This window comes from Pseudovirgaria hyperparasitica (genome assembly GCF_010093815.1).
Source record: "Pseudovirgaria hyperparasitica strain CBS 121739 unplaced genomic scaffold EJ05scaffold_6, whole genome shotgun sequence".
NCBI classification, from domain to species: Eukaryota; Fungi; Ascomycota; class Dothideomycetes; order Acrospermales; family Acrospermaceae; genus Pseudovirgaria; species Pseudovirgaria hyperparasitica.
In genome coordinates this window covers 69,420-83,872 of record NW_022985554.1, presented here as the reverse complement: position 1 = coordinate 83,872, position 14,453 = coordinate 69,420, and the positions used below count along the sequence as shown (strand labels likewise).

Genomic DNA, 14,453 nt, shown 5'->3' with positions numbered 1-14,453 from the left:
GTATACTTTAGACGCACGAACTAGGCGCTAAGAAGCTATATTAATAGTATTAACGCGTGGTAGTAGACATAATGATTATAAGTCGAGATAGTAAATACTTTAAAAATATAAGGCTTAGAATAATAGCTAGAATAGGCTAGATATAGAGAGACTAGTATAGGTTACTATTAGCTAACGGACTATCCTTAGTAGATAGCCCCCTAAACTTAATACCTAAAAATACTACTCTATATATATATATATACTATATATAACTTTAGTTTAACTTAACTATTAGTAACTTAATCCTACCCTAGAATTAAATTAGACTAAAGATCTAACCCTTAGTAAGAGGCCTTAGTTAAACTAGACTAAGTCAATTCTAGAGAGGTAGAATTGAAGTTGGACTGATTGATAGGAACTCTGTGTTAGACAGATTGAGAATCACGCAGCCTCCGTTGGCGGCATGTTACAACCTTTGGAAACCAATGATGCACGTGACACACGTGGCTCAATGCGCAACTTGTAGTTCCCAGAAGCATACTAATATTCGTGCGGCGCAGGCTATTATTCCTATTTGCATTTTCGTCTGGAAATGTGGCTGTGCATCACATGCCAGGCGCCACCAATCTTGCCCGGTGTGAGGCTGAGCATAATACAGAGCTGGGTGATCCGTGCGCGATCTGCCAAGATATCCGTTTGCGATGCCAGTCGTAAGCCATGCAGGCAACAGCTTTTTAGTCCATTATCAAACCTCAAGAACTCAAGGTGCCCACTGCCCGACTACTCACGTAACTAGCTGGCGCATTTCGGAGCAAATACTTCTAAAGTTATGCATTGCATCTACTGCCCATAGCTGTTGACCAAAATCACCACCAGCGGCGACCAAGTCACGAGTTGGTTTCAGCGACATCACGAGATGTCCTACGTCCATTTCGCCTACCCACAGCGCCTATCAAAACTTTATTCGGATACGAAGTACTCCAGCCAGGCGGTCATTCAAACGAACAAGATCGATAACCATCCGGAGCTCGGTGCTCTCCATCGAAAGTACCGTATTCAAAAAGATCGTCTCGTTGCTTGGGGCCTCGATTGGAGAGACAAGGATGCTGTGTCGCAGGACGACATCGATGAGCCTGTCGCTCGCGCGGGCTTGACAGAGACAGTTACGAGTGTTCTAGGCACTATTAAGGATATCCTCGACGAGGCCGATCGGATGACAACAAAGTCGGGTACCGATGCTAGTAATCCCAAGGATAGCAACACGAATTCGAATTTTGACCACTCCCGGTATGAGGATCTAGCAAAAGACCTTACCACTTCAATTGATATTCTTTATGATCTTTCGCGCTCAATAACACCTCGGAAAGAATCTGCTGCTGCTTTGGCACCGCTATCCAAGTCAAGAGCAGCATTGTTCTCCGGAGCATACAGCTCGTCTGAGATAACTCTTGTGAACCCGAATCTACCAAACCTTTCTTTCAATACTGGTCTACCTCCGAAGCTTGACATATCTTCGTTGGTGCTTGCACAGGAGGATCCGCCGCCCTATGATAGTACCGAAGCCCCGCCCCCTTGCCTTGTTCTTGGGTCGTTGGCGCAATCACATTCATCAACGAATCCTTGGAAAACAAGTGGAAGTAAAACTGTCCATATTCCAGTCCTAGTCGAATATGCCAACTTCGACCCTACTTACAGTACTACGGGCGTAGCACCACCCCTTGACCGACTAGAACATTTACTCGCGTTACTCACTAAATTGCAAACAGATGAGTCTACATCAGCGGCATTCGTGTGTCTAGGGTTCTTCGAGGACCCGAAACATGCTCGTTTTGGTCTCGTATACGAGATCCCAAGCTTCGCGAAGCTCAATACGTTGGAGCCTAGGTCTATTCAGCCGACACCGCTCTCGACATTGTTGAAGGCCTCTTCAGCATCTCAAAAAGGCAATCCAACACTTCCGCCACCTTTAGAAGAGCGATTTCGACTAGCATTTCGTGTTGCAAAAGCAGTCAGTAAATCTCACGAAATCGAGTTCGAACACAAAGACATTCGAAGCAGCCACATACTCCTTTTTCGCAATAGGCTGCCGGCTGGTCGAACTCCAGGGATGGGTGCTACTGATTTCAATGTTAGGCAGCCGCTTCTCTGCTCGTTTGACTTGTTTTCGGAGTACAATACTGAAGTGAAAGCACAAACACCTCATCAAGATATCTACAGACATCCTCAAGATCCCCGTAACAATGGAAAGAACACTAGTATAGCCGGCCTACATTTCGATATGTACTCCCTGGCTCTGGTTCTACTTGAAATAGGTCTCTGGCTACCCCTGTCCGATCTGTTCAAAGCAAAATACTCACTCGATGACTTCAAAATTCGGTTAGAAGACCTATGGATTCGCAAACTGTCCGCCAAATGTGGGTCTGCATATATGCAAGCTGTTCGAGAATGCTTCACGGTCGCAGACCGCATTATCTCTAAGAAGCAGACCGCGCAAAGTATCCCGCAAATATACGGTTTTGTTCTCACAAGGTTGCAAAGATGCTGCTTATTAGACGAACACGAACCCTCGGAAGAAATACACGATGCTGCGCTTCAAGCTTCTGCCAAGGAACCAAACCGAATCAGAAAGCGTCAATTGTCAGATCAAAATGCTGGAAGTCCAAAAGACTCCTTCCCATCGCATATCGTAAAACGCCTGAGCCTAGAGAAAGAGTCGCATATATCCGACGCTCGAAAACAGTCAAAAGGATCTTCATTCTTTCCAGCACAAGCTCCCGTTGGCACAGAGCCATCTGGTCTACAACCGCGGCAAAGTGTCACGCTACATGACTTGTCCACAGCTCCTACCTTACGGGATGATGATCCTACCACTTGGGACGCTCAAAGAAACAATATTCAGTCGCCTAGCAGAGAGAGCCTGTCAGAAATCTCTTCGCTGTACAAAGAGAGCTTCTCTACTGCGGCCAGCATCATTCAACGTGCCTGGCGTACAAAAACGCAAAGATCATCGTTCAAAGAATACAAGCGCAAGGTAACCATCATACAACGACGCTGGAAGCAAAAACTCGCTATGCAATCAGAAAGTGCGTCAATGACTACTAGCCTGCAAGACTCTTCAGATACAGAGTCCAGAAGCGCTCTACCATACCCTACCCCAGAACCAGAGCTAGTACCCATGGACACCACAACAATGAGCATACAGATATACGAAAAACCTGTAAGGCCCAAGATACGCATCCACCCTATCAAATTCCCCCAGAGCGTTACAGATCAGTGGCACGAATCCCTACTACCTCGCCTGGAACGTATAATCTCACGAGCATTAAAGGACTCGCCAGAGACCATAAGCATTGATCTTATGGCGATTGGAGCTACGCCGGCGGAAGCAAAACCGACAATTTTTGTGACATGCACAAGCACATCGAAAGTGAAGACTGTGCTAGCCAGAAAGCTCATATATAACCATGAGATCTTCGATCTCAAGGTCCGTAAGGGACGTATACGCCGCTCAAAGCTCGCCCAGAAGTCAAATCGTAGTGTTTCACGATCAAATGGCAATGATGTATCAAAGCCTGAGAATCCTTACTACTACGAACGTCCGCTATGTGGCGCCTCTATTGGTGCGTTTGTCGGCAATGAGCACCTTCCTCCGGTTTCTTTCGGTGGTGTAGTCATAGTGGACAACGAACCTTATGGCATGACCGTACACCATCTCCTAGATCCACAGTCTGACGACGACGAGAGTGATTCTGATGATGAAATAAGTCCAGAAGACATAACAAGGTCGAGTGCACGGTCTACCAGCGATCCCTGCTTAATCCAGATGGGGTTGCAGCCTCAACTCAATGTGCCAGATGCTCTCGATCCCTTTGACATATCTGACGAGGACTATTCGGAGGATGATCTTGGTTACGATTCAGTTGGCTCAGATATGTCTGATGATGAGACTGATGTGGAGTCGGATCAACTGTCGTCCGCCTCTACACAGGGAGATGTTGAAGGGTATGACGTTGGCGATGGAGATGAATTATACATCACACAGCCAGCGTTTCAAGATGTCGATGAAGATTTCTTCCCCAATGATGAAGACGCACCTGAAGATCACCTGGACTCTTTTACATTGGGTCATGTACACGCTTCCTCTGGTGTTCGACGATGGACTCAAAATGGTATTGTCCACGAGATTGACTGGGCGCTACTGAAACTCAAGGATGATCGACTTCAGCCTTTCAACCTTGTTCAGGGAGGTGGTAGATACTACACCAAGAGAGATACAAAGGGCGGTCCGCAGCTCCGGGATCCTGTTTGTCGGAGAAACTTTACACCCGAAGAAGACGAGTACCCGAGCGAGGTTGCTGGGTCGAAGGATATCGGAGGTCTCAATGTTCACTGCTTTGGGCGGACGAGCGGATTGAAGGGAGGAGTGACTGGCTACGTCATGAGTTCGGTGCGTGTATACCAAAGACGATCCTTCTCAAAAAGCTGGTCAGTGGTAGGTGGAGAATTTGGGGGTATGTTCTAAGATTTTTTCTCGATCGACTGAGCTCCATTACTGACTTTTTACAAGAGGGTGGTGATTCAGGAGCCTGGGTCATTGATAATGAATCAGGGCGCGTGTGTGGTCATGTACTGGCGTATTGTGAGCGCAATAGAATCGCATACATCTGTCCGATGGAAGTGCTCCTTGCAGATATGAAGCGGACTCTGGGAGCCACCTCTATCCGCCTACCAGGCATGGTGGAGTCCATATTATCGACTAGTCCAACGGAGAAGGAAATCGGGATCAAAATACCACAACAGTCGGAGAGAACCTCGTACGGTCTACCAGACCTTCATAATCTGAGTTTGGGAGAAACGAATAGTTTGAGGAGTCGTGTACTTGTAGATAGTACTCCCAGTCAGATCGACGTAAGCCTTGGGCGACGTAGGCAATTCGCATAGTATATATACCCGTCGTCATAAATGTTAATTCGATTTTTGTCCCTTCAACTTCCTCTATATTAGATGGAAGGAGCTATACCCCTTCAATTCTAATATTATTTCATTGAATTATTGTTCAGTGGAACAAATCTGAGCTAGACTCTGTCATTTTACCAGAATATCCATATACTAACATCTGTCAAAGAAGAATAGAAATCCTTTGGACGTGAAATACTGATTTATGAAATAGGTTAAAAGTGGGGTCTCCCGAAGCACTAACAAGCTACTAAGGTACCTAGTACGCTATTTTAGTACCCGGACACACGTCACTGGTATCCATAACTAGGTAGACTGGCATCCATCTCCTGTATCCACGACAGCCATGATTGCAACACGACCTGCCCTGGTCGCATCTATACCCGGCATCTTTGTCCAAAGATGTCTTCACTCGAGCTATACCTGATCACGTTCAATTGTGGACGAGCCTTAGTGGAGCCATCGGCCTTTGCACCGCATCTCTTTGATGCCTTACCAAAGAATGCTGCGCTACCCGATATTATTGCTATCTCACTGCAAGAGATTGCGCCCATATCATACAGCTTCCTTGGGGGATCATTCCTAAACCCCTACTTCGATCGAATCGACACCTCTGTCCATCTTGCCGCTCATCATCTTGGAGGCGATTCCGTTCGCTACGAGTCTGTTTTCCAGAGGAACATGGGAATGACCGCCCTCGTTGTGTATGCGAAAGAACATATTGTCCCGCAAATCACTCGAGTGCAGTCGGCTGCGACAGGAGTTGGATTCTGGGATATGGGAAACAAAGGTGCTGTCGGAGCTATACTCGGCCTTAAGCACGAAGCAGACGCGCAAGAGCTAGATTTGACCTTCATAGCTGCACATTTGGCTCCTATGGAAGAAGCTGTTCAGCGGCGGAACGAGGATTGGAAGACCATTGTGCGCACTCTAGTCTTCGTGAACGATGACTTAGGAGCCCCGAGCAAGAGCGTGCAGATGGGAATCGAATCGCGTCCGATCCTTCGAGATGGTGACGATCCGAAAGCCATTTATCACGCTCGGGGGCATGTATTTTTCTGCGGCGATCTGAACTACAGGACAAGCGATGCTCCGCCCGAGTCGGAGACGTGGCAGACTTATCCAAAAGCCGTGGAATCAGAGGCCTCCCCCGTACACTTTGCAAAGCTCCTGGCCAAAGATCAGCTCACTCGTGAGATGAAGGCAGGCCGGACTTGTCATGGATTTGAGGAGCTGCCCATCACATTCCCACCGACCTACAAGCTATCGCATAAAGCCACGCCCATAGCAATGGCGGCTAATACTGGGGCAGATAGCAGCTGGCAATGGGCTAAACATCGTTTTCCTTCGTGGTGCGATCGCTGCCTTTACCTCCCTCCTCCAAAGAAGTCGTCTCAGCTCCAACTTAGGAAGTACACAAGTCTCGCTGTGCAGCCCACGTCCGACCACAGACCAGTGGCGCTATCCGTGACGGCTCCACTAGAAGCATGGCAGGATCCGGATCCGGAAGCAGACGACATTCGGTTAAACCCTCCTTTCTCCATAGACCCGCAATGGCAGTCCCGCTACCAAGCACTCAGACGTTATGAGGTTGTTGTCGGGGTTCTGGCTTATCTGACGACGACGAAAGAAGGTCTGGCTATGTTCGTTGCCTCTGTGGGCGGTATCGCTGCCCTGTCTCTCTTCCTCAGAGGTTATGGTAGGTGAGACTATGCCGTGGACTGTAGAACACGCAATATCAAATCATTATACGAATGAACGACACCTGGTGCTACCAGTTCTAATATCTGGCTTCTCACCATCATAGAGACGGGAGAGCTTCTGCGTTGGGTCAAAAAGCAGCCACTGCTGAGTAGCAATCCTCTTCCTATATGTGAGACCTGGGTGAGAACGACTCCATTTGTGCAGCAGTCAATACCCAGCTTTGTGTGAAGAGCCGTTACTACACGCTCGACGCAGCGCCTCAGGATATGAATATTACAGGAAGGGATGTTGAGCATGTGATGTTTTAGTAAGCAGTTTATACATGCTATAAATGCGACATTATATCAGGAATTATTGATGATATGATCCGACTTCGTGCCTGGACAAATGGATCCATGCGGAAGATACACGTGCTAGCGTGGTTTCCACGCGACTCAAGGTTTAACTCGGCGCGTGTGCCTTCTGAATGCCGAGTATGGATGCCTATTCATATAGCCAAATGACATATATACAATATCACCAGTGATACGATGTTGCTGCTAACAGACTCCCGCCCCAACGTGAGGAGCGCGCACGTTCACGCCTGGAAGTCTACGCCAGCGTCCCCAAATTCGCCGCCATAAGCGCTCCGAGTACCCCACCACGACCCTCATATCATAATGGCTCGAGTCCGAGATATACGGATGCAGGACGCAGATGCTGCGGAAGAAGAACGCAAACAGTATATTGGCGAGAATCTAAAAGAACTTGACACAAAGTAGGCTGGCCGCTCAGCATCTTGACGGACTGTCTGACTGCCTTTAGCTACCCAAACCGACCTCACAATCACTCGAAGACCTTGCCGTTCCATGAGTTATACTCATCGCTGTTCAACCCCCTCAATGAAAACAAGAAGAAGCCCACAGGTCCTGTTCAGGCCAGGCGGAAACAGGGACCTCATGGCCCCGCCAACTTAAGCCCGCATGAAGTCAGAAGGAACATCGTTGAACGCTTTATTTCGAGATGGAGAAATGAGGTTGGCAACGACATATATCCGGCATTTAGATTGATTGTACCAGAGAAAGATCGCGATCGCTCCATGTATGGCTTGAAAGAGAAGGCCATCGCGAAGATATTGATCAAGGTACTTCGAATAGACAGGAATTCGGACGGCGCATACGGCATGCTCAACTGGAAACTCCCAGGGCGCAACTCTACGACAGCTAACGCAGGCGATTTTGCCGGACGCTGCTATGAAGTTCTTAAAGGCCGACAAATGAGATCCAGTCCTGGGCTTTACACGATAGGCGACGTCAACGAAATGCTGAACCGCCTGTCAGCCATATCGAAAGAAGAGGAACAACTTCCTTTGTTTCAGCAATTCTACAGTCACATGAACGCAGAGGAGATGACCTGGCTCATCCGAATCATTCTTCGGCAAATGAAAGTAGGCGCAACAGAGAAAACCTTTTTTGATATCTGGCATCCGGATGCTGAGCAACTATTCAACATATCATCCAGCCTTCGTCGAGTTTGCTGGGAGCTGTATGATCCAACCCTTCGCCTGCAAGGGAGTGAAGTTGGTGTTGCATTAATGCAATGCTTTCAACCCCAGCTAGCACAATTCCAAGAGCACACATTCGACAAGGTCTTGTCCAAAATGCATCTTACGGAAGATGACAACGTTTTCTGGATCGAAGAAAAGCTAGACGGTGAGCGCATGCAGCTTCACATGGTTCAAGATGAATCTGTTGCTGGTGGTGTGCGGTTCAACTTTTGGTCAAGGAAGGCGAAGGACTATACTTATCTGTATGGCAATGGACTTCAGGATGAGAATAGCGCCTTGACCAGGCACCTCAGGAAAGCCTTCAAGGACGGGGTACGTAATATTATCCTGGACGGCGAGATGATCACATGGAGTATGGAGCAAAAAGCTATAGTGCCATTTGGTACCTTGAAAACCGCTGCATTGTCCGAGCAAAAGAACCCATACGGCCTTACGAACCGACCGGTGTTTCGTGTGTTTGACTGCCTATTCTTGAACGATACCCCGCTGACCAAATATACATTGCGCGATCGGAGACGGGCCCTCGAATCAAGTATTGAAAATGTCCCAGACCGCCTCGAAATTCATCCTTACCAACAAGCCAGCTCGAAAAAAGAAATCGAAACAGAGCTTCGCAAGGTTGTGGCCGATTCCTCTGAAGGATTGGTGATTAAGAATCCTCGGTCTATCTATCGCCTGAATAGCCGTAATGATGACTGGGTCAAGGTCAAGCCTGAGTACATGTCAGAGTTTGGAGAAGAACTTGATTGCGTGGTCATCGGTGGCTATTATGGTTCCGGTCATCGAGGCGGTAATCTCTCGAGCTTCTTGTGTGGACTTCGATTTGATAGTGGCCCAAAGTCATTATCGACACAAGTTTTTCACTCTTTCTTCAAGGTTGGAGGTGGCTTCGCGGCGCAGGATTACGCAGAGATTCGTGAACGAACCGAGGGTAAATGGGTCACATGGGATCCCAAGAAGCCACCAAAACATCTCATCGAGCTTGGAGGCCTGGATAAACAATATGAGAGGCCCGACGTCTACATCAACCCCCGAGACTCTCTCGTGGTTTCCGTTAAAGCAGCATCCGTCACGCCTACGGATCAATTCCGAACACAGTTCACGCTCAGGTTTCCCCGCTTCAAGAAGTTACGACTGGACAAGGATTGGGAATCTGCTCTCACGTACCAAGGCTTTCTGGACTTGAAGCACAATGCGGAACAGGAACAACAAGAAAAGAAATTTGAACTGATGGCCAACAGGAAGCAACGATCGACACGCTCCAGGAAAAGACCTTTAATTGTTGCCGGTACCAACGAGAGAGTAGAAACACCATACGCAGGTCCACAGACCAGAGTTTTCGAGGGCATGACGTTCCACGTTCTCACTGAGGCTCTGAAACCACAAAAGAGGAACAAGGCTGAGCTCGAGCAGCTGATCAAGTCAAATGGCGGCAATATAATTGCGAATGCCAGAGACGAGAAGATCATATGCATTGCTGATAGACGACCCTTGGCTGTAGCAGCTATCGAAAAGCGACAGGATCGGTCTGTCGTACGCCCATTATGGTTATTTGACTGCATCGCCCAAAGCAATGCTGATGCTAGTCGGCCGAAATATCTCCTGCCCTATGAGCCTAGCCATTTATTGTTCGGCATCGAAGAGGACCAGCTTTCAGCCGACAATAATATTGACAAGTATGGTGATAGCTATGCGCGAGATCTGACACCTGACGGTCTCAAAGAATTGTTCAGAGTAATGCCGAAGATGGAGGAAGAGGATGATGACGACGAAGTCATGGATGTTGATGACGCGGAAGGCGATGAGATCGACATGGGTGGCTTGCCAGGGTGCGTATTTCGTGGCGTTGTGGTCTACTTCGACAACGGCTCGAGTGATACAGTTATGGAAGATGAAGACGTCTGTAGCACCGGGAAGGAGGACAAATTAAGCATGTTTCTCGCTACGAACATTGTAAGATTCGGTAGCGGACGAACTTGCGGCGATCTTGACGACTGCAACATCACTCATGTGGTGATCGGCAAGGACCGATCACGGCTCAAAGACATTCGGTCGCAAATATCTCACAAGACGAAAGTACCCCGTATGGTCACTACGGAATGGATTCAGGAATGTTGGACAGAGAAGACGCTGTTGGACGAGGAACGGTTTACCCCGCAATGATACCCCTGGATGATATAGCACACGGATACTTGCATAGACAAGATCGCACCCAAGTCGGGCTGCATCTTGTTCACAAATGTGTATCAGCTGTTAATCGCTTCGTTCCTTTCGACCGAAATTCCTCCGCCGTGCGTATGTTAATATACACATAGTGCAGAAGTAGAGTCGGAGTTTCGGGTTAATGAACTAACGATGCTTTTTACCTCGTATCCATCTCGAAGCACTGTCGGTCGTCTGGGCTAGATGGAAGACGGATCGTCCTCCCCGGAATATGATGGCCGTCACAGACAAAGGAACCTGCTCTTGCCCATGCCTATCCCGTAACAGATGCTTGGTATAAAGAAAGACGGCGCGCAAGCGTAGAGACACTAATCATACCTATAACTCCTTTGACAAGAAAACAAAATGCTTTCTTTTACTTCCATCCTCTCTTCTCTGCTTGCTGCATCTTCTGTGGTTACTGCTCGTCCGCGAGACAGTTTGCAGGCACGAGCACTACCACCGTACTGGTTGCTAGCAGGAGACTCTACCACAGCACCAAAGGGAGGCTGGGGCGATGGCTTCCTCAGCACTACGCTTTCCAACGGAGCCGCTGGGAAGAATTATGGGCATAGCGTGCGTACTTCCACGGGGCCTCTAGTGTCTCTTTTCCTACTGTCCAGCACTGACACCGTGTCCAGGGCGCTACGACAGCTTCCTTCCGCGCCGGCGGCGACTGGGCGAACGTCCTGTCCAGTATCAAAAGCCAGAAGGCCAGCTACCAAGTCTACGTGACCATCCAGTTCGGCCACAACGACCAGAAGTCAACCTCGGGCGTCACACTCGACCAGTTCCAGACAAACCTTGAAACATTTGTGAAGGAAGTTGTCTCAGCAGGAGCCACCCCAGTACGTGTATCCTCTAGCAAACTACAGCGTTGATGATACTCGTACGGACAGCGCACTGACACAAACAGATCCTCGTAACATCTCTCACGCGCCGCACATTCACATCTGCCACCCCACCAGCAGTAATCGAAGACCTCGCAAACGTTGTCAACCGTACCAAGATCGCCGCCAGCAACACGGGCGCCCGCTGGATCGATCTGAACAAGGCCTCGACGGCATATGTCAACGCGCTAGGTCCGGACGCGGCGCACGCATACAACCTAAACGCGACGGATAACACGCATCTAAACGCACATGGCGGCGTGGTGTTTGCGAGGCTAGTCAGCGATCTTCTGGTTGCAAAGTATCCAGAATTCGCGGCGTATACGCTGAAGAATGAGACGCTGAGCACGCTGATTAAGCAGGGGAAGCCGGCTTAAGTGTGTTTGGGCTTTGAGTAGTACGTACGGAGGAACGGTTGATAGGTTAGATTGCAACTATATATGAACGATTCGTCTAGGGCCGTAAAATGTTCATACATTCGCTCATGGATGATGTGATGACAATGACCAACACCTAATTATAATTACTATTAATTACCTGCCTGGGTGGATCACGCTAGGGGACTTGGTGCCAACCTCAGGCATCCATTCATCAGCTGGGCGAGACGAGCCACGAGACAAAGGTCAAGCCTCCCTGAATGCGCAGCTGCTTACGTCTTGTCGCCCACCCGTGGACCTGCATGCATGCATGTAATATAGGTAACCTTCAGGGTCAGGGCTAACTTCGACATTCCACTCGATCACACGCTCTTTACCTCACTTCCAATCCACTCGCTTTGCGTAGATTACGCCCTCTACACCTGTATCGCTTCACAGATACGGCAACACAACACAGAAAGGTCAATGCAATAAGCTCATAAGCCCACAAGCTCATAAGCCAATAGGCTCATAGTCAAGCTGCCTCTGTCCTACCGACGCCCATCCACCAAATGACTTCATGACGAGCATCAGCAGTGTGCCGTCATCAACGACTACGTCCCCTTCAAGGTCTACAGTCCCCCATAACACGCCTGGCGCTGCTCTAAAGGGTGCCTCCACGGCCTTTGCAAAGCCACCACTGAAACCAAAGCCAACCTTTCCGAACTATGCGGGGGCCCATGGAGCACTCATAGCTGCTACAAAAGCCGGTTCGCAACAGAGCTCGCCTACATACAACCCTTCATTCGTGGGATCATTGTCACGACAGAGTACAGGAAGCAGCACAAGACATTCAACCGCAAGCCCCTCTCCGTCGCGATGGCAACCCCGAAATCCTTCGTCAACAGATATGCTACACCTCCCGGTCGATCCGGCAGCCAGTAGGACCATTTCTCCTTCCAATATTGCGGCCACGCTGGCAGCAGCCAGACATACTCCTATGGTTCATAAGCTACAACAGAAACCTAGTCAGACACACCGTGCGGGCGAAGATATGAGGGATACAATGCGTGGCGCACATAGCGCTGCACAGAAGGCAGCAGCGCATAAGAGTTCTTCCGATGTCATCAGACAGCAGGAAATCGCATCACAAGGCAGCATCACCTTGCCGCCGCCTCCACAAGAGAAACCCACCGACGAGACATCTATACCTCCAACATCTGCGCTAGTGAAAATGTTCGAGCAAGCTAGATCGACTAATGGTTCTGATGGTTCCAAGTCTGATACGCCAGGTACGGAGGAAAACACCGTTCCTCAACCAGTGATACTCTCGCCAACTCCACGAAGGACATTCTCCATCAAGAAGGTGGAAGATGAGAGGAGCGTTCGCGAGGCAGCTAAAGAAGTCAACCAGTCAATGACGGGTAGTTCAGCCCCGGCCCCGGCCCCTAAGCCGCAGCGGCTGTCGTCGATAAAGAGTATGAACAGTGAGAAACAGGCAGCTTCGCAGAAAAAGGTACTACCGACGCGCCACGTCCCCCAATCCAATCCAATAAATATATCAGCACTTCGACCTGCCACAGATGGAGGGGAGCAGATATCGCCTGTCTCATCTTACGCTTCTGCCGCCGAGACTGTCGACGAGGTCCAGGAAACGCACGTACCAAAGTCAAAACCAGAACCTCGTCCACCGCGGAGGGTACGACGGTCACAAACCGCTCTAGGGACAGCAACGTCCGTCAGTCCATCGAAACTCATGCCACATAGATTGAACAGACAAAATTCCCTTCAGCGCCAAATGACAGCCGAGCCATACATGCGACCAACGTCCGTTCCAAACTCTGCCTATGGCCGCGAAAATCTCCAACGTATCACGGCCCACATGACCGGCGACTCTCTCGCCAACGCGATCGTTGGCGCCGCCCTCGCATCATCGAAGAATCCCTCCCGCCAAATCTCCCCGGCCCGGGCCGCCGCACCTCCTCTACCCCGTCGCCACGAAAGGCCAGGCCACATGCACCACACCTTCTTTGGTCACAAGTCGCGGACGCCAAGTCCCATCAAGCAACCTGGAAAGCTGCGCCAGACCATGCGCAAAGATGAGAGCTCGGAATCCAGCTCTGACGATAATCATCACAAGCGCAAGGGAATGTTTCGGCGCAAACACCCAAACAAGCACCACGAAGGTGCGCGCAAGCGCTGGCGCGATGCCATTACAATACACGAGCGCAAGCGCTACGAAGGTGTATGGGCGGCCAACAAAGGGTTGCTTATCAGTCCCGCGACCATCGAGCCGCATAAACGCTTTGGGGATGAATCGGCAGACGTCCTGGATCTCGTGGTCAGGGACATTTGGGCCAGAAGTCGGCTGCAGGACCACGTGCTTGAAGAGGTGTGGGATCTGGTAGATTCAAGAAAAGTTGGCAGGTTGACGAAAGAAGAGTTTGTGGTGGGCCTATGGTTGGTGGATCAGAGGCTTAAAGGGCGAAAGTTGCCGACCCGGGTTGGGGAGAGTGTGTGGGCGAGTGTGACTGGGGCCGGTGTCAAGATCAGGTATAAGAAGTAGAGAGGTGGAAAAAGGAGGTACTGCATTGGGATGGCGTTTGAGCCGGGTATGGCACTTGAATCTGGACGCGAGGTGTAACGATACCCTAGATATAGATCCAGACACCGCATGCCTGACACCTTCAGGACACGGGCAGGTGGACTCGCAAGACTTTTTTTTAAACTTTTCGCGTTCACAGAACTCTTCATCTGTTATCTCATTCATCATCTCCGATATGCGTACATATCACTGCCAGTACTACCCCATCTTTC

The 14,453-nt window shown here is 49.5% G+C and overlaps 5 protein-coding genes across 5 annotated transcripts; all 5 read left to right on the top strand.

The window, feature by feature from the left end:
- Positions 1–709: 709 nt before the first annotated feature.
- On the top strand, positions 710–4,979 carry EJ05DRAFT_463504 (uncharacterized protein). The gene is made up of 2 exons (XM_033742718.1): positions 710–4,493; positions 4,550–4,979. The coding sequence occupies exons 1-2, from the start codon at positions 899–901 to the stop codon at positions 4,921–4,923; spliced, it is 3,969 nt and encodes a 1,322-aa protein (XP_033601304.1). The 5' UTR covers positions 710–898; the 3' UTR covers positions 4,924–4,979.
- Positions 4,980–5,255: 276 nt separating this feature from the next.
- Positions 5,256–6,991, top strand: EJ05DRAFT_537252 (DNase I-like protein). Its single transcript, XM_033749371.1, has one exon. It carries the CDS (start codon positions 5,341–5,343, stop codon positions 6,643–6,645), a length of 1,305 nt encoding a protein of 434 aa, XP_033601303.1. The 5' UTR covers positions 5,256–5,340; the 3' UTR covers positions 6,646–6,991.
- Positions 6,992–7,301: 310 nt separating this feature from the next.
- Positions 7,302–10,351, top strand: EJ05DRAFT_484952 (ATP-dependent DNA ligase; the record flags this gene model as incomplete). Its single annotated transcript, XM_033745403.1, has 2 exons — positions 7,302–7,399; positions 7,447–10,351. The coding sequence occupies 2 exons, from the start codon at positions 7,302–7,304 to the stop codon at positions 10,349–10,351; spliced, it is 3,003 nt and encodes a 1,000-aa protein (XP_033601302.1).
- Positions 10,352–10,756: 405 nt separating this feature from the next.
- EJ05DRAFT_437752 (lipolytic protein-like protein G-D-S-L family) lies at positions 10,757–11,657 on the top strand (the record flags this gene model as incomplete). Its single annotated transcript, XM_033741803.1, has 3 exons — positions 10,757–10,966; positions 11,032–11,238; positions 11,307–11,657. 3 exons carry the CDS (start codon positions 10,757–10,759, stop codon positions 11,655–11,657), a joined length of 768 nt encoding a protein of 255 aa, XP_033601301.1.
- Positions 11,658–11,908: 251 nt separating this feature from the next.
- On the top strand, positions 11,909–14,423 carry EJ05DRAFT_324145 (uncharacterized protein). The gene has a single exon (XM_033740777.1). The coding sequence runs from the start codon at positions 12,217–12,219 to the stop codon at positions 14,200–14,202; it is 1,986 nt and encodes a 661-aa protein (XP_033601300.1). The 5' UTR covers positions 11,909–12,216; the 3' UTR covers positions 14,203–14,423.
- The last annotated feature ends 30 nt before the right edge of the window (positions 14,424–14,453 follow it).

Excerpts from the sequence above, each read along its gene's own strand:
- EJ05DRAFT_463504 (XM_033742718.1), top strand. The coding sequence starts at position 899 with ATGTCCTACGTCCATTTCGCCTACCCACAGCGCCTATCAAAACTTTAT. Across the intron at positions 4,494-4,549 it reads GGTAGGTGGAGAATTTGGGG|AGGGTGGTGATTCAGGAGCC; the intron begins GTATGTTCTAAG and ends ACTTTTTACAAG.
- EJ05DRAFT_537252 (XM_033749371.1), top strand. The coding sequence starts at position 5,341 with ATGTCTTCACTCGAGCTATACCTGATCACGTTCAATTGTGGACGAGCC.
- EJ05DRAFT_324145 (XM_033740777.1), top strand. The coding sequence starts at position 12,217 with ATGACGAGCATCAGCAGTGTGCCGTCATCAACGACTACGTCCCCTTCA.